An 18401-nucleotide genomic window follows, 5' to 3' on the forward strand; every position below is an offset into this window, starting at 1 on the left:
CACAAAGTTATTATATATTTTAAATATTTTGTGCATCGATAATCATAAATTCAATATATATCCGAGATAAATTCAATTTATATAAAATTTAAAGTTCTCAATTTAGACGTGTGGGGTCGGCCCTTTAATTTTCATGCAAAAAAAAATGGATTTTATACCAGAGAGCCTCGTTGGTCGTGCACATTTCTCTTTCACCACCTTTATATCGATCTTTGCGTATTTGCAAGTTAACCCCTCACACAGTCGGAATCTCTCCTGAGACACCCTCTTTACATCTCCCCATCTCTATAATATTGGTGTGTGACTACGCTATTTCCCAAAGAGATCTCATTCATCATCTCTGCTAATAATGGATATGGATTCTAATTCCGATGATCATCAGAACTGGCTTGCCTTCTCTCTTTCCAACAACTCCCTTTTCCAACCCTTATTGATCAGCAGCAGTGAGTGTATATATATGTATTCAGTTTAAATACTTAATGATTGTTATTTTGCATAAAATATGAACCCTCAAAACCAGTGCCAAATACTTATTTTATTTATTAAACTAGACGAGAATGAATCATAACAAGTGACAACCATTTATTTGATTGTGTTTTGTTACATATACGCTTTGTTATTTCTTGGTTTTTAGGTGCCGGGGTTGTGGTTGGCAGTGATCAAGAAAATGGAAGCTGTGGTGCAACAGCAGATAATCAGTTGTCAGTGCTTGGAGGCGGAGGACCCAAGCTGGAGGATTTCTTGGGCGGGTCTTCTAGCAGCGCTGCTTCTGCTGGTGCCGATGTGCCTCAGTTTGGCGATGGAGCTCAGGAGATAGATCAGATGTACGATGATTTAGAGTTCAAGAATATAGCTGCCAGTTTCTTACGTGGGTTTTCTGATGAAGAAAGGAGCGTCGACACACACAAGCCTTGGCCGATGGTTGTGGCGCCGCCGCCTGAGCCTCCGATGAAGAAGGCGGTTGATACTTTCAGCCAGCGCACGTCGATTTATAGAGGAGTCACTAGGTAAACGCGAGCGCGCACATGCGTATCAGGTTAAAGAATTGAATTCACATGTAGCACGATCTGATTTGTTTCGTACATTGACATTTTCAGGCATAGGTGGACTGGTAGATACGAAGCTCATTTGTGGGACAATAGCTGCAGAAGACAAGGACAAAGTCGGAAAGGAAGACAAGGTGTGTATGTGTTCGTCATTAGGGTTTTACGTTTATTATCTACAGATTATTATTTAATTTATTTCATTGACACGTTTTCTGTTTTCCCTTTTTAATGGCTTTTCGTTTTCGTGGCTATGCTTCATGGGTTCGTGATTTTGCAATATTTCAGTTTATTTGGGTAAGTTTTCATCATTATTCCCTTTCTCAACTTTAATTTGTTGCAATTATTTTTCATGTTATCACTAATATTTTCTAATGAATCATTTACTTGACAAAGGTGGGTATGATAAAGAAGAGAAAGCTGCTAGAGCTTACGATCTTGCAGCCATTAAGTACTGGGGTCCGACCACAACCACCAATTTCCCAGTTAAGTCAAAAAATCAGTTCACATGCATCTTAGATATGAGACTATATTGATTTATTACCCCAATTGGAATTGTTGTCGCAATGAAAATAAAGTACGTACTGTTCCTTGATGTTAATTTAATCGTTTCATGATTGCTGCAGGTACTAGATTACGAGAAGGAAATTGATGAAATGAAGAGCATGACAAGGCAAGAATTTGTTGCTTCTCTTCGCAGGTTGGAAAGATTAGAATCATTTTTAGTACTCAATCTTTTCACCATCGCTTAGCTTGAGTTGCATATTTTACAGAAGAAGTAGTGGGTTTTCACGGGGCGCCTCCATGTACAGAGGAGTCACAAGGTTTGTTCATTTTTTGCATACATGTATACGTTCTTGTATTGCTTGAATGGATCTGGTATTGTGCATTGCACCGTACCGTGAGGTTCAAACGACTCTACTGGGCATATTGCCACCGTCTGCTCAGAAAACTAGATAAACTAGGTACATTTGCGAACATGTATATGTAAATTCTCGTGACCGGAAATAATGGGTTTTCAGGCACCACCAGCATGGCCGCTGGCAAGCACGAATCGGAAGAGTTGCAGGCAATAAAGATCTCTATCTTGGAACCTTCAGTGCGTTAATTTAATTTACTTTTTCTCTAGTTTTCTCCATTAAAGAATATATTTATTTATGTGTATATATATATATAATATTGAATGGCACATGCAAGTTGGTAATAAATACCGAACTATTAATTCTCGCGGTGTTTGTCATTGGTTGTCACGGCGGTGGATGGCCGCTACGTAAAAGATGATAAAGCCTGCAATATAGAGCCGAAATTATTATCCTTATTATTTAATATTAAAATGATATGTACGTGGCAATCAATACCTGGCTCTACAAACGGTGCCACATAATTTTGAATGAGACCAATAAATTAAGCAATTTTTTCAATGTTTCCTTGTGTGTTTTTTCGTGAAAGGTACGTGCTTTTGATACATTAAAATTAAATATATATGTCTGAAATCTTTTTTCTCTGTACAGTTGATGGGTATATTATTTATAATAGATAAATGAGTCGTTATTAGTCGTGAAATAGTATTATTTACTGTGGTTAAGGCATATTAAGTACTTATTTTTATTTAGTTAATGTTTAGCTCTGTGCGTTCGAACCTCGATTGAGTTTGAATTATGATCGAGGCGAACAAGGTAAAAATATCACCGGATTAACGTTGTGCTTAGTACGAAATATGAATCATGTCGGATTATTAGTTTTTATTGTTGTCATTATTGTTTTAAGATTATTTTACTATTCTCTAAACTCTTTCTTCATGCATGCATTCTGAAGGTACCCAAGAAGAAGCGGCAGAGGCATACGACATTGCTGCAATAAAATTCAGAGGCTTAAACGCAGTCACAAATTTCGACATGAGTCGATATGATGTCCAGAGCATTGCCAGCTGCAATCTTCCTGTCGGAGGCGTAGCTAACAAGTCCAAATCCTCGTCGGATTCCTTATCCGATCCGAAAATCATCGACGGAGTATTACAATCAGATCAAGACACTAACAACAGGGACTTCACCTCTTTCTCAAATTCCCATAATTCAGCACCAAACATAAATTTTGCATTGCCCATGAAACAAGATCAACCATCAAGTTTATGGGCTGCTTTGGGGTACCAAAATCCCTCCAAAAACCGTAATCCTGACGCCCTTTGTCAAGATTTGAACCCCGGAGGACTCGTCAGCATCAACGACGAGGGTTTCTTCGATGTCAGCGGAGGTAACTACTATCACGCCGGCAATGGTGCAACTGGTGATCCAGTTTCAGTTTCGGATCCTACACATATTGCTGTAAATGGGAACAATGGTACAACAGAAACTACGTCAGTTTACGAAAATGGGACAGAGAGTTGGATAAATAATCAATCCCTTCATCTGTTACAGCAAGCAAAACCAAACATCTCAGCTTTTCAAACTCCGATTTTTGGCTTGGAATGAACTCGAGAACGGAAATTGGAAAGGTGGGGTTTGAGAAATTTCAAAAGGATGCAATAATAGTGTGTTGTTTGATTGGAATACAAGGAGAAGTGGATTGGTCAAAAGGATAAAAAGACGGGATTGATTTACTTTCGCTTTTTGCATGGGATGTAGGGGAAAACACGATGGGATTGACAATCATTTCACAGCAAATAATTGGTGGATACACACTGCCACTGTACTATGACTGAATCTTTTGGTCGTTGAGTTCTGTTTTGAATATTGCTTCTCTCGATCTTTTTTTAGTATTTCTCAATGTTTGTTTTGGATTCGATTTTGAGAGGAAAATGAGTGAAGAAAAAATTTATTTTGCATGGTTGCATATTGTTGAGTGAAGGTTTTTTTTTTAAATTTCAATGAAGAAACTCCAATTTTTTTGTCTTTTGAATCGATCAAGGGATTCTAATTAGCCTTGTGTTTTCTTGTCCCAATGGGGTGCTTTCGGCGCTTCTATCGTGTTTTAGGTAATAAAAATTAGTTCACTTATCTCGTCACGAACTATATCAATTGCAAGTTTTCATGTCATAAAAAAATATAATAGAAAAATAAAAAAAAAAACCCAAATACAGGACTTATGTCAGTCAGTAGGAGTGGTGTGATGAAGTGGGGGAAAAGGATTTGGATTCGTTATTGTTGAAACACAGCATCTGATGATGTGCACTTTTAAATGAGATGATCAGTTGATCATCTGATGAACCTCACATGGTGTCAGATAAAATTGAAAAATTGTCAGAGGAGACGAGATGAACTGATCATCTTGTGTAAAAAGTGAACAACATCAAGGTGCTGTGTTTTCAACCACAGTAGAAGATTCAAATGCAAGGGAAAAAGGCAATTGTTCTAAAGTAGAGAGATATGAGTTTAGTACTATCATAGGATGATTGTTCAGATAGCTCGACAAGCCCAAAAACTAGTTGGACGGACCTGCTTAATCTCCCATAAAGCTGGAACGGAATTTGGGATCTGCTTCTGTTCAACGACAAAATCCAGCTTGCTAAAGTCAATTAAGACATCCTCGTGTTTTCGAAATCTAAATATTCATAATATAAATTACGTATGAAAACTTTTAAATATAAGAGAAATAAATCTTGATTTTATTTATTTAAGACAACAACATAGTAAATGTGAGATTTTCCTGTTTGATTCATGCAGGATTTCAGCCTTAAGTTAGGTGACCAAACTGGGTCAAACTTGAACTAAATTGACTCGGTGAGTGTTTACCAGTCGCTTTTCTTATATATATTTTTTCATTATATTTGAATTTGACAAAATTGTGGAACTTTCACGAGTTTAGAAGGAACCCAATATCAAAGCTTATTTATTTGACCAAGATTTTTGTTAAGTCTTGCACGGAAAACCAAGGAATAAATTTCTATTATGCTCTATTCTTATGGAAAAAGATATTAGAAAACTGAATAAATAGAGAAAGAGTTAGTTTATGTTCTGTCGGAAATAACTCTCCTTCTATCTCAAATCTCAGTATCATTAGTTTCTTACATATTAATGAAAGTTGATAGCATATTTTAATGATTCAAACAGTAAAATTTAGTCACAGCACAAAAGAAAACATTTCGAACGTAGAATAGAAAATTCTGTTATTTTATTTGTCAAAAAATTAAACTCATCGTCTTATAAAAAAAAATTTGCTTGTCAAATTCCAACTCTGTCAAAAAATTTGGGCATAGCCTTAAATTGTATTGGTCCTAATTTAGTACTGTTTTCTTTGGTCTATTCAATATTCATAGCAACGCCGCAACTACATATACCTTAATTAAAATATTCATAAATGATTTCTTCCACTCAGTGGTAGTCACGTATCCATTACTAGCAATATAAAAAAAAAGAATTTGACTTGGGAAAAAATATATTAAACGATGGCAAAAATTTGTGTGAGACGGTCTCATAGGTCGTATTTTATGAGACGGATCTTTTATTTGGGTCATCCATAAAAAATATTACTTTTTATGCTAAAAGTATTACTTTTTATTGTGAATATCGGTAGGGTTAGACCCGTCTCGCAGATAAATAATCGTGAGACCGTCTCACAAAAAACTTAATCTTAAACAATTCATTCATCGATAAAAACAACTAAGATCGCCTTTGGTGATTACTCAATGAATTACTTGTTCCTGTGAATCCTAATTTAGACATTTGTGTTTTTATCTTTTTCTTTCGATTTTTCGGTCGGATATTTTAAAATCTATTTACTTGAAAGGATAAAGTAGATAGATTTATACGATTTTTTTATTTATTTTTTGTTTAAAAATTGTTCTCTCCATGTAATAAATATAGTTCATCTAAAGTTAGGCGAGTAAGTTTAATGATTAGAGGAAATATAGTTCATCTAATAGTTAGGCAATTTAACTAATTAATGGCTAAAAGTCTTCGGTTATTCAGAGTTCTATATAATTTATTGGCAAAAATTTGTGTGCGACGGTGTCATGGTTCGTATTTTGTGATTATTTTTTATGCGAAGAGTATTATTTTTTATTACGAATATCAGTAATGTTCACCCGTCTCACAGATAAAATTCGTGAGACCGTCTCACAAAAACCTACTCATATCTGAAAAAATCGTATCGTGATTTAATTGGAAGAAAGAATCATTCAAAAAAATTATTTGAAAGTGAGACTTGGCCATCTGCTGACGGCTGGATGGGCAATAAAAACTCCGTACGGAATCAATGCTTCATTTTTATATTAAAATTTTAATTATATTTTGCTCAAATAAGTTTTGTCACACGAATTATTAAAAATTAAACGTACTGAATCTTATATATAAACAAGAAACAATAAATCACGGTAGTATTCGTAGTGAAAAAAAAGACGAAGAAAAGGCCGAAAACCAGAAGAGACGTCGAAAGAAATAAAAAAGATACGACACATTAGATAAGTATGCATATTGGATGGTGAATCTTTGAAATTAAGGCCCCACGCTTATAATCAAATATAAAACGGATAACAAAAGCAAGGTTCCACGCCCCATTGGTCCATCGGTGGCAACAAATAAAATAAAATAAAAATAAATGTGAAATCTCCCTATCAAAATTATGCGTGAGATTCCAATATATTATTGTTTAGATAATTAATGTCGATAAACTTTATTGGATGAGACTAGCTTTGCCAATGGGCCCCTCCTCCGATTGAGAATTAATATTTGAGCTATTATATGAGAATTTCTTTTAAAATTGTAAATAAAATGGTACCTATAGATTCTATAAATTTTGAGATTATAAAATTATGAGATATAACAGCCATTTTATGTGCTACCTAATGTTATTAGATTATATTTATGGCAAAAATTTGTGTGAGACGGTCTCACGGATCGTATTTTGTGAGACATGTATCTTATTTGGGTCATCCATGAAAAAATATTACTTTTTATGCTAAGAGTATTACTTTTTATTGTGAATATCGGTAGGGTTGACCCGTCTCAGAAATAAAGATTCGTGAGACCGTCTCACAAAAGACATACTCTATATTTATATACTCATAAGTCATATTAGCTAGCTATTTCGGCTTCAAAACAATTTAAAAAATACAAAAATACAAAAATACAATTTTACGATATGGATCTTCTATCCAATCCAACTTATGGAAAAATATTACTTTTTATATTAATAATATTATTTTAATGATAAATATGAATCAGATGGAGTTCCTCGCATATATAAATCAGTGAAACCGTGTCACAAGAGATATACTCAATATTTACTTAATACAAAAAAGATTATATAAAAAATTAACATTTACACGTTGTTACTAATATGATATTATATCAGAGACGCCTCTGATATTTGTATATTCTCTAAGGCTGTGTTTGGTTTAAATGATAGGATTACAGAATGATTAACACATAATTGATAAAAGAATAATTGAAGTAGATAATGATAAAATAATATTATATTTGGTATGATTATTAAGAATGAGATAAATAATAATCTTTAGATGAATTGACGAAATTGTCCTTCCACTTTTGCGACGGTGGTGGTCGGTCAGCGGTGTGATTGCCGGGCGGCGGCGGCAGAAGGAAGGGGTGGTCGGCCGCGGCAGGGGTCGGAGGGGGCGATCGGCGGAGTCGGCGGCGTCCGACGACGGTCGGCGGCGGGCGGTCGGCGTTCGGTGGAGGGAAGTGGGTGGTGAGTTTGGATTTAAGAGAAGGGTAAAATTGGAAAAATATGATGGATTAAGAGTAGCGTAAATAATCCTAAGGGGTGATGAGTGATTATTTTATCCCAGTTAATACAACCTAATCATTCATAGGAAGGATTGACTTGGTTAAATAATCACTCGTACCAAATAAGGGATAAGGTGAGTTAAAAATTATAAACTCACCTTATCACACCTACCAAACACCCCCTAAGAATATAAAATTCACTTTATTTTCTTCTCTGTATATGATCCTTTTCCTGAGAAGCTATTCTTTTTGTGATAAAACAAAATATAGAACAAAATTTTAAAAAAAATTAAAATTCGATTAACAAAATATTGAATCCTATTGATTGCAGCTTTCTCCAGATCTCCGGAAAAAGCATGAAAAAAAAAGGTTGTAGCATATTTATACTATAAATAAAATTTATATGATAACAAATAAATAAAATTTACTGTTTATACAATTATATTTCGCATTAAAGATTGATTTAGATCCACGAATGTGATGCATGGGTTTTAAGTTGACAAAAGATTCATCGAAATTAGTTATTAGCTGCGCTTTCCAAGGTGATGGTCCAATTGTTCCAAGGTCAATCAGTTATTAATATACATAAATATCACATTTTTAAAAAAATATTAAATATTAAAATTAATATAGTGTATTATTAATAAGACAAAATAATTGTTTTAGAAAATTTTAAAAAAAATTATTGAATATGGTTATTTATATAGAGTAGTTCTCTTGCAAGACGGTCTCACGAATCTTTATATATGAGACATGTCAACCCTGTCGATATTAACAATAAAAATTAATACTCTTAACATAAAAAGTAATATTTTTTTATGGATGACCCAAATAAAATATATGTCTCACAAAATACGACCCGTAAGATCGTCTCACACAAATTTTTGCTATTTAATATAAAAAAAAGGACCAATGATTTCTGGACCTCATGCCACAGAAAAAGGCCACTCCCTTACAAAAATCAGAAAAAAAAACTATTATATTTTGCGATTTTCTTCGAATACCACACCCCTACGGCTCTAAATTTTGAAATATCAAATAATATTTAACCACAAAATTATTTATTTTAAGATTTTATTACTCTAAGAGTAACATTAAAGTCGAACCTACCGGATAATTAATACTCAAGGTAGGCAGCTCAATAATTTCTAAAAATTAGTCGAAAAATAATATTTATTAATCAGTATACTCAATATTATTTATTTGAAATATTTTTTTAAAGTTATATTTGGATGAAATTAACTGAAGAATAATTTTCAAAATACCTTCTATGCATTAAATCCTCATTAGAAATGATATAATAGATTAAGGGCGTAGATTAACCACTAGTTATGTCATGGCATGGCTAAAAAAAGGACCATTTCTTTAATATTTAATGTTTTAAAAATTATTATAAAATTAATTTTACAGGTCTTTTTTTCAATAACTTTTTTAAAAAAAAAAAAAATTCCTCAACATAAAAATATTACAAAAAAAATTTAATTTATACATGCACAACATTTGAACTATACTGATAATAGTTATAGTTTGGTACATGAGATAAGAGATGGATTGATAAATAATCCTCTCTTATCCCACGTTTGATACTTTTTTAGAAAACCGATGATAATATCATGAGCCCGTGATAAATAATTTTATATAGAGATAAAATATCTCTTTTATGAGATGTGTTAATTTTAGTCTAATGATAAAAACACCACAAATGACTTAATTGCCCTCAATTTAATGCTGTAATATTAGCTTTTTAATAAAACACTAAAAATATCCTCATTGAATGATCATGCAAGGTTTGATTATGTATTATAAAAATGTAGTTTTGGATTATACACAAATATTCTCCAAAATTTTTTTTAATTTATTTACTAAAATATCATAATCAAGAAATTGAATCAACATTTCAGATATAAATTAAATTGAGAAAATCATAGAAAACACAAAAATCTAAATTTTATTAGTAAAAATGAAAAATAATTTTTTATTTAGAAAATGGAAAGTAATATTGGGAAATTAAATTAAAAGAAATAACCACCAAAGTTTACACTCGCGGGATTAGGTAAAAGGGCATCCATTTGAAGCCGCTTTTTTGCTTTGCTGTGGGTTGCGCTCTTATTTATTATATATTTTTCTGTTTTTATTTATTTTTATTCTTCTGATCTGTGTTCAACGGCCGGGACCTCGATTTCTCTCCTTCGTTCTCGACTCCATACACACGATAAATGTGTGCATAGATGTATGTATATGTACACTGATGGTGGTGATTCGGATGCTGAAAGGCCCACGTTAAAGACTCATATTTTCATGGATTCCTTGCTTTTGCCCTCGATTTCTACCCCAACTCGTCTTGGCAATTGTATCTCTTTTTTTTTTTTGTATTTATATAATACATACACTCGCAACAAATGGGTTTCTTTATGTCAGTATGTGGGGTTGAAAGAAAAAAAATTTGTTTTTCAGGTTTGTGAAACGGACCTTTTGGTGGTAATGTGGGTATAGTTTTTCTGTTGTTGAAAATATTAGCCATGGATGCTTCTTCGTTGGAGGGTAAAGATTCTTTCCTTTTGGTTTTGTTTCTTCTCCAGCCAAAAGAAACATATTCCTTTGATTTCAACGCTTTTCATGCTAAAATGATGAATCTTTTATTTTCTTGATTGTTTGGATAATGGGTAATCGATTTCATGGTTGATCTGTTTGCTTGTCTGATTCAGAGTGATTTTGTTCCTTGTGAATCGATTGAATGTTTTGGGTATTTTTTTTCCCGACGGAGTAGCATAAATGACTCAAGCACACGAATACATGGTCTTTTATTCTTTTAAATTTTACAAATTTGATGATGAACATGTGATAATTGTAGGTTTACATCCTTCTCATAAAAACGTTATGGGACTAAAAAAATGCTAATGAAATGCCAGCAATCTTTTTCTGGGTTGATTATTTTCTACCCAAAAGAGGAAGACGGTAACCTTACAGTTTAGAAATATATGGTACGTATAATTCGTTGAAATATTTTGCGTTTCGATTGGTTCTGAATGATGAACGTGGCACCCCTCTAGTTAACGCGGGGGCATCGAGGAAGTCAATGATGAGGATATGTTGTTCGCATGTCTTTAAAATGTATGACTGATTGGATCTAAAAAGTCTTTGTAATTCATTTAATTTTCTATTGCTATAGACTTATAATTTTTACTAACATTATTCTGTTTTTTGGCCATTCTCTCTGGAATAGGGTGGTCTAAGAAAGATTATTAGCCAGAGTTAGCTTTTTCTTTTTCCCCAAAGACAATTGTGTGGCTCAGAGTTCACTCGTTTTTATCAGGATAATTACTAAATATGACAATGAGATTAATCTCAACTAAATTTCGGAAAACAGAGTTCATCCTATTGGCAAAGTATGTTGTGTAATTGATCTTATTGAAGTATCTCTGCATTACTTAATATCATATAGTTTCATGTTACTTGGAGTTTGATCCTTCTCATGTCATTATGGCATCTTATGCGAGTGCCACTTATTTAAAGGCTTCTTGTTTTGAACCCGTTTCTTTTGGATCCAGCATTGGGATTTGATCTATCAAATTGCAGTAAACTGAGTTCGGAGCAAAAGAGAGAACTTGTCTATGAAATGTCAAACTGGACAGACACTGCCCCTGAAATGCTACAGGCTTGGAGCCGCCAGGAGATATTACAGATTCTTTGTGCTGAGCTTGGAAAAGAAAGGAAATACACAGGCTTGACGAAGTCAAAAATAATAGAACACCTTCTGAAAATTGTACACGAAAAGAAGTTGCAGGAGCATGGAAGTGCAAAAGTTTCTGAAGTGCAGCTCTCATCAGAAAATGGTGAAAGAACCCCCAAGAGGCAAAGAAAAGCCGACCACCCAAATCGGTTGGTTGTTGCAGCAAATATTTCCCCAACCCATGCACTTGAGATCAATTCAGGTAATACCATATACTGCAAGAATTCGGCGTGCAAGGCTAAACTAAGAAGCGAAGATTCGTTTTGCAAACGGTGTTCATGCTGTATTTGTCACCAGTATGATGACAACAAGGACCCTAGCCTGTGGTTGATTTGCTCTTCTGACCCACCCTTTCATGGTCTTTCATGTGGTATGACATGTCACCTCGAATGTGCTCTCAGCCATGAAAATTCAGGCATCTCTACTGGTAAGAGGGATAAGGGGCTTGATGGAAGCTTCTCTTGCGTATCTTGTGGAAAAGTGAATGATTTACTAAGGTAAATGTCTGATCTTGTTTCTATCTTTTCTGTTTCTTGTATAATTATAGGATTTTTATATTCAACCGTAATGAGGTTGCAGTACTTCATCATCAATATTAAACTGCTATTAGTTCAAATGGTGGTGAGGCCTCTGAATTCTCTGGTTGGTGTGATTGGTACTTTCTTGAGTTCTGCGTCATGCTTGCATCATTTGATTATTTTCTAGTTAATGGCCTATTTTTTAGTAAATGGTTGGAGTTATTCAGTTTGTCTCCGTACTTGGTGGAATGGAGCCCTTTGTTTTCTTTGTAAGCTTCCTTGTAGAGGTTGAAGTGGTTTAACTTGTCAATCTTGTAATTCAGCACGCCTTCCAAGTGAGGATATTATTTGTTCAACAAAAATTTTTTGATGTAGAAAATGATCTGGTCACATGAAGATCGGGCACATGCCTTTGCGTTCTCTCTTGTGTTCTATTAGTTTTTTTGTCCTTTCCAAATGATTGTGTTACGTCTTTAACCTGATCTTAGATTTTTAGTTTTCATGCTTCCTCCACCCTATCCTATGCAAAAAGAATAGAAATCGAGAAAGAAGGTGGAAAGGAAAATGATAAATACTGACGATTTATAAAAAATAATGCAGCTCCTGGAGAAAGCAACTTGTGGTGGCAAAGGAGACCAGACGAGTGGACATATTGTGCTATAGGCTCTCTTTAAGCCAGAAAATTCTTGCTGGTACTATACGGTATCAAAATCTATTCGGAATCATTGATGAAGCGGTGAAGAAGCTTGGAGAAGATGTGGGTCCTTTAACAGGTTTACCTGTAAAGATGGCTCGTGGGATTGTGAACAGACTCTCAACAGGACCAGATATTCAGAGATTATGTGCTTTTGCAGTGGAATCACTGGACTCAATACTTTCCGACCGATTGTCTAACATGCCTTCTGGTACTTTCTCCTCCAAAATGCCTTCTGGTACTTTCTCCTCCAAAAGATATTATCTTCCTCTGATGTTAGCTTCATTCGAGGCAGAAAATAACCATTGATTTCTTATATCTACATTGTGTTACCCTTGCAGCAAACCTTGTCAGATTTGAAGACTTCCGTACTTCATCACTTGCTGTAATCTTGAATTCTGATAATGCAAATTCGGAAAATGTAGTGGGTTATACCTTGTGGCATCGGAAAGCTAATGATACAGCCTATCCTGTGGAACCTACTTGCAAATTGTCAGTGCCAAATTCAAGGTTTCTGCTCTCTGGTCTTAGCCCTGGTACTCCTTATTTTCTCAAGGTCGTTACACTTGGTACAGATAAAGAGATGGGGTTTGATGAATTTCAGTTCCAAACTATAAGTTCACAAGATGAGTTGCGAACTGTGCAAAAGAGCTTGGATGTTGATAGAAGTCTCAGTCCAGCTACTAACTATAGCAGCCTTTCCAATCCTTCCTCGGTGGAAGATGAAACTTGTGTCGGCATTCCTAGCAGTGTGGAGAATCGAGAGGATAATTGTTTGCCTTTTTGTGGGAATGGTGATAAATCTTCTTCGGCCAATTTACACGGAGATTCCATTAATTCTGTTGGCATGTACACAAAAGAAACTACTAGAGATGCAGTCTCTTTGTTGGATCAAGATCATGGAGCGGACAAAATCAACAGCATACCAGACAGTGTTGCTTCGAATCTCAAAAACAAAGAATTGTGCAACGGCCATGTGCAAAATGGGTTCAATATTCCTTCCGGAACTGGCTTAGAATATGTGCCTTACGTGGATACTAGTTCAGAAGCTGGCTTACCTGTCACTCCTAGCAAGTTAGAGAACGTGAAGGATGGAACTGGAAGAAACAACAGACTTAAAACTAGCGACAAGAATGTTGACATTAAGTCCACAAGGGACGAGGAGCCTCAAGCTGGCAGCTCATCAAAGAAGAGAAGTGGTGAAAGTGGAGATGAGGATGGCACAGGTGTTGGAGACAAGGATTTTGAGTATTATGTGAAGGTGATCCGATGGCTGGAGTGTGATGGACATATCGAGACAACATTTAGACAGAAGTTTTTGACTTGGTACAGTCTGAGGGCAACCCCTCAAGAAATACGAATTGTGAAGGTATTCATAGATACATTTGTTGAAGATCCCGCATCTCTAGCTGGGCAACTTGTTGACACCTTCTCTGATGCTGTTTCAAACAAAAGACGCTCAACTGTACCGACTGGATTTTGCTTGAAGCTATGGCACTGAGAGGAGGTTCAACATGTCATTCTACTACCAAATTTGTTATAACAGTATCAGTATTCTTCCAATTTAGAAATATTTATCATTCTTCATTTGAACTACCTTGATTCATACTTGGTGGTTAGATTTTATTCATTCTACATGTTCACTTTAAGTTTATACTCTTCCATCGCGCCTTTATAGATATTTGCCATTTTATAGAATGTTGCACCGTTGCATCATCGTTTTGTAATTGGCTTCAGAAATATAGGCCTATATATGGTTTTTGGCTTTTGTAATTGGCTTCTGAAATATAGGCCTATATATGGTTTTTGGCACCTCTGCATGTATTAGATTCTAAGGCTTGGAAGCGCATTTTAAAAATTAAAGGCTGTCGATTAATTTTTTTGGGTGGAATCAAAATCCACTCGTTAAAAAACACTAATTCTTGCCGGATATACAATTCTTGCATCTATCAATCTGCTGCAAATTTCTCAACGTCTGTAGCTGCATTAAGCCATGTAGGACACAAACTGAACAGCCAGAATACTTGTCTATTGAAACTGATTTTTGGAACAATAAAACAGTTTCAAACGGTTCAAAAACACAATGTAGATATAATATACGGTACCTCATTCTCTTTCTGAGCCCAATCAATAACTAGAAGTTGACCAACTAAACTATAGCTAATGCGTGTAAAATTTGGAAAAACGAAAGAAAATAACAGGCATGTGGAAGCATGTAAATCCAGATGGGCATGTTTCTGGAACTATGTTTCAATGATGAAAATTAATCTACTGCTTGTTTCTTAGCAGATGGAGTAAATTTATCGAAAATAAACAATAATTTATATCCCGAACCATGACACCGGACTTGTGGTCTAATGAATTGTCAAGGTGGTAGTATAAGAGAATCACAGAATTAAAGAATACAAACACAAGAGTATCAGAAAAGCTGAATCCGTTTTAATCCTCAAGCCAACAGAGATTAAATCAAGGAAAAAAGAAAATCAATCCGCCACATAATCCTCCAACCTGAATTGCCATCAAGCAGAACCAGTCTGCATCTTATTCCGTTTTATTGCCAGTGTGGCACTCCTGAATAACTTCTGCGTTTTCTTCTTCTTCTTTGCCTTTTCCTTGGGAGGAGGCATCTCTATGATGGGCCCTGGAGGGACCCCCTTCTTTAATGCACTACCCCTTGGAGTAACAGTTGGAGGTAATCTCAAGCTTTCTGGAGGTAATGGGTTATGTGTCTTCCACACCAAGTTATTCTTCATGGCAAATCTAACTTTCTTGGCACTCTTCCCCACAGTCTTCCCAGAAGCATCAGCTTCTGCATCTCCAGCCTCATTTGAATTACCAGACCCCGGACCCTCTCCACTTTTTGATCTTTTCCTCCTCTTTTTTGCAGGTGTACCATGTTCAGCTGAAATAAGGGAAGTATCAGACAGACCTGAATACTCATCACCGTCAAAACCAGCTTCAGCCGCAATTTTCTCAAATTCTTTCTGAAGATTTGCTATCACGGATTCATCCATATTAATTGCTGCCTCATCAGTTTCCAATTTATCACCCAGACGACTATCCTCGAAATCAGTAATATTACTCCTCTTCTCCATGTCACTAGAAGCAACAACATGGACATTTTCAGCTACCATAGATCCGAATTCAGAAATAGAAGTGTCCTCTCCCCTTTTCTTCTTTTTGTTCTTCTTCCCTTCAGCCTTCTTACCATTTCCATTCATCTCTTTTCCTGCCTTCTTACTCTTCTTCGAGATTCTAGCATCAGAGTGAACCCCAACTTCTTGTGAGTCCTCAACCCTGTCTGATTCCCTCAATTCACCATTAGCTTTGCTACTGTTAGAGCTAATTGGAATCAACTGAGGCACCTTATCATTATCATCACCATCAGCACCGCTAAGACTATTGAATTCGGGTATCACAATTTCAATCCCGGACAATTCAAACTCCTTCTCCAACTTCAGATACTCTTCATGCAACCCCAAAACCACCTTCCTATTTCCCTGAACACACTCTACTGATGAACCAATCTCATATAACCTCCCTGATAATCCCATCCTCAGAGAAACCACACCTAACATATCCTCGTCATCGTCCTTGGAAGAAACTCCTTTCGTTTTCTTCTCCAAAAACCCCTTTCCTACCTTCACCAATTCATCAAACACACAACTCTTCACTTTCCCCAACAAAATTCTATCCTTACTTCTCATCATAACTGCAAAGAAAGGCCTGAAAATCAAATCAACCACCTCATGCGTCACCGGAAACTTCATCCCCTTCAACTCCTCCAGATACACAGACGCCACTTGATAATTCACCCCATTCCCCTGCAACTTATCCTCCGCCAAGAACCCATCATCCTCCAAAACCCCCAAGTATTTCCCCAAAAGCTCGCAATCCCATTTCCTCAATTTCATCAACTCAAACAACGCCCTCACGAAGCGGCGTATCAGCAAGTAAAACTTGTCCAGCCTCAAGCGGTCTATGCCAGACCACTCGCGGCGAAGAGTAAGTAAAAAACCACGAAAAAATTTCAAAGAAAACGAGGGTTGGAGCGACAAAAACAGAGAAGTAAGTCTATCAATTAATGCGACCTGGTTAGGTGTTTTGTCAGCGTGCCACATACAGTAAAAGAGGCCCTTCCATAGCTTATTGATGTCAGAGTCGGAGAGTTGGTGGGGTTCAGATTCCAGCCACGTTTGGATAAGGCGTAGGGATTGAGATCTGACGGTGGTGTTGCACGAAGCCAAATACTTGATCAAGGCAGGGCCACTGGCGGATGCAAGGGCAGGTAGTATGGGTTTGGGTTCTCGGGGTCTCTTCATTGAGGTGGTAGGTGGTATCTGCTCTAGGACACAGAGAGACTGTTGTTTAGGGTTTTGTTAGGGTTATAATCAGGGGTTTGTTACCACAAGGGAGAACTTTGGAGACGACGGCGTACAGTTTCTCAAAATTTATTTCTAAACTATTCATTTTTACAATATAAATATTTAATAATTTATTTATTATAAATCACCCATTATATTATGCCGTTTTAATATTTTTGTCTACCCATGTTAATTTATGTGCCCACTAATTTCTTTTAGCCGTCGAGTTAAATTTTTTATGAATCGTCATTTCAAGCTTTGCTTTTGTTGGACTTAACAACTACACAATATCATTGTATGGGATAATCAAATCAGCAAAGAAGGAGATATGATATGGAAATCCTAATGACCACTCTTTGTTGTCCGTTTTGGCGAGATTATTAAAGATGAAGCGTGAGCATAATATGTCTAAAAAGAATTTCAATGGCATGTGTAAATTACTGTCAGAATTATGTCCTCCTGATAACAACAATGTTCCTTATAGTGTTTTACGTTACAAATAAACTTATTAAAAAACTTAGACTACCGGTTGAGAAGATTGATGAGTGTAATAATAACTACATGATCTATTGGGATGTAGAGAATGCTTTGAATAAGTGGAAGATATGTGAACATCCACGATATAAACATAGTAGACATAGATCCCAGAATGCGAAGAAACAAATTCTACGCAAGAAGATATATTACTTTCCAATCACCATCTTCTACAAAGGCTATATGTTTCAAACGCTACAACCTCACATATGCGGTGACCCTACGACCATCATTACGACGGTGAAACAATGATACACACATCCAATTTGGTAGCGTAACATCATTTTGAAGCCACACACCTATCTTTTGCATCATAAATCCGAAATGTAAAAATAGTACTATCGACTGATTGATTCCAACCTTCTGTTCAAAGTGGTCAACAATATTCACCGTAGCTTGTGATTTTGACGTCATGTAACATTTCACCTTGGATGTGTACGAAAGAAGAGTACATGTTCCTCACTGTGATTGAACCTGGCACAGATAACCCAAAAGATAAACTTGATGTTTTCCTCTAGATTTTGATTATCGAACTTCAATCACTTTGGTCTAATGGTACTAATACATACGACATTCACGTCCAGAAAAATTTCATTCTTAGAGTTGTGTTCATGTGGACAATAAGCGATTTCCTGTGGACACGATATTATAAGGTTGGAGCACAACTGGAAAACAAGCATGTCCTCACTGCATGTCAGATTCGAAGGCGTTCACTCTACCTTGTATCGGCAAGACCTCGTGGTTCGACACTCAGAAAAAGTTCCTATCTGAAGATCACCCATTACATCACAATAGACACAAGTTCGTCTGCAACAGAAGAGTGTCGCGTTCCGCT

The 18401-nt window shown here is 35.8% G+C and overlaps 3 protein-coding genes across 6 annotated transcripts; 2 read left to right on the forward strand and 1 right to left on the reverse strand.

Moving 5' to 3' along the window:
• Positions 1–224: 224 nt before the first annotated feature.
• On the forward strand, positions 225–3858 carry LOC142548210 (AP2-like ethylene-responsive transcription factor AIL5). The gene is made up of 9 exons (XM_075656529.1): positions 225–443; positions 635–1007; positions 1098–1180; positions 1332–1340; positions 1440–1528; positions 1670–1743; positions 1817–1867; positions 2066–2142; positions 2859–3858. Exons 1-9 carry the CDS (start codon positions 350–352, stop codon positions 3509–3511), a joined length of 1503 nt encoding a protein of 500 aa, XP_075512644.1. The 5' UTR covers positions 225–349; the 3' UTR covers positions 3512–3858.
• Positions 3859–9793: 5935 nt separating this feature from the next.
• Positions 9794–14317, forward strand: LOC142549488 (VIN3-like protein 2). Of its 4 annotated transcripts, XM_075658454.1 has the most exons (5): positions 9794–10076; positions 10181–10267; positions 11275–11953; positions 12575–12879; positions 13010–14317. In XM_075658454.1, exons 2-5 carry the CDS (start codon positions 10246–10248, stop codon positions 14167–14169), a joined length of 2166 nt encoding a protein of 721 aa, XP_075514569.1. In that variant the 5' UTR covers positions 9794–10076; positions 10181–10245; the 3' UTR covers positions 14170–14317. The 4 variants fall into 4 exon arrangements, with proteins under 4 accessions (XP_075514569.1, XP_075514568.1, XP_075514571.1 ...); XM_075658453.1 differs by having other exon boundaries at positions 9794–10267; XM_075658456.1 differs by having other exon boundaries at positions 9794–10267; positions 11303–11953.
• A 441-nt stretch (positions 14318–14758) lies between these two features.
• LOC142549490 (uncharacterized) lies at positions 14759–17111 on the reverse strand. The gene has a single exon (XM_075658457.1). The coding sequence runs from the start codon at positions 16988–16990 to the stop codon at positions 15188–15190; it is 1803 nt and encodes a 600-aa protein (XP_075514572.1). The 5' UTR covers positions 16991–17111; the 3' UTR covers positions 14759–15187.
• Positions 17112–18401: the final 1290 nt, after the last annotated feature.

This window comes from Primulina tabacum, chromosome 6 (genome assembly GCF_025594145.1).
Source record: "Primulina tabacum isolate GXHZ01 chromosome 6, ASM2559414v2, whole genome shotgun sequence".
NCBI lineage: Eukaryota > Viridiplantae > Streptophyta > Magnoliopsida > Lamiales > Gesneriaceae > Primulina > Primulina tabacum.

Excerpts from the sequence above, each read along its gene's own strand:
- LOC142549490 (XM_075658457.1), bottom strand. The coding sequence starts at position 16,990 with ATGAAGAGACCCCGAGAACCCAAACCCATACTACCTGCCCTTGCATCC.
- LOC142548210 (XM_075656529.1), top strand. The coding sequence starts at position 350 with ATGGATATGGATTCTAATTCCGATGATCATCAGAACTGGCTTGCCTTC. Across the intron at positions 1,529-1,669 it reads CCACAACCACCAATTTCCCA|GTACTAGATTACGAGAAGGA; the intron begins GTTAAGTCAAAA and ends TGATTGCTGCAG. Across the intron at positions 1,744-1,816 it reads TTTGTTGCTTCTCTTCGCAG|AAGAAGTAGTGGGTTTTCAC; the intron begins GTTGGAAAGATT and ends CATATTTTACAG.
- LOC142549488 (XM_075658453.1), top strand. The coding sequence starts at position 10,246 with ATGGATGCTTCTTCGTTGGAGG. Across the intron at positions 10,268-11,274 it reads GGATGCTTCTTCGTTGGAGG|CATTGGGATTTGATCTATCA; the intron begins GTAAAGATTCTT and ends TTTTGGATCCAG. Across the intron at positions 12,880-13,009 it reads ATTGTCTAACATGCCTTCTG|CAAACCTTGTCAGATTTGAA; the intron begins GTACTTTCTCCT and ends TTACCCTTGCAG.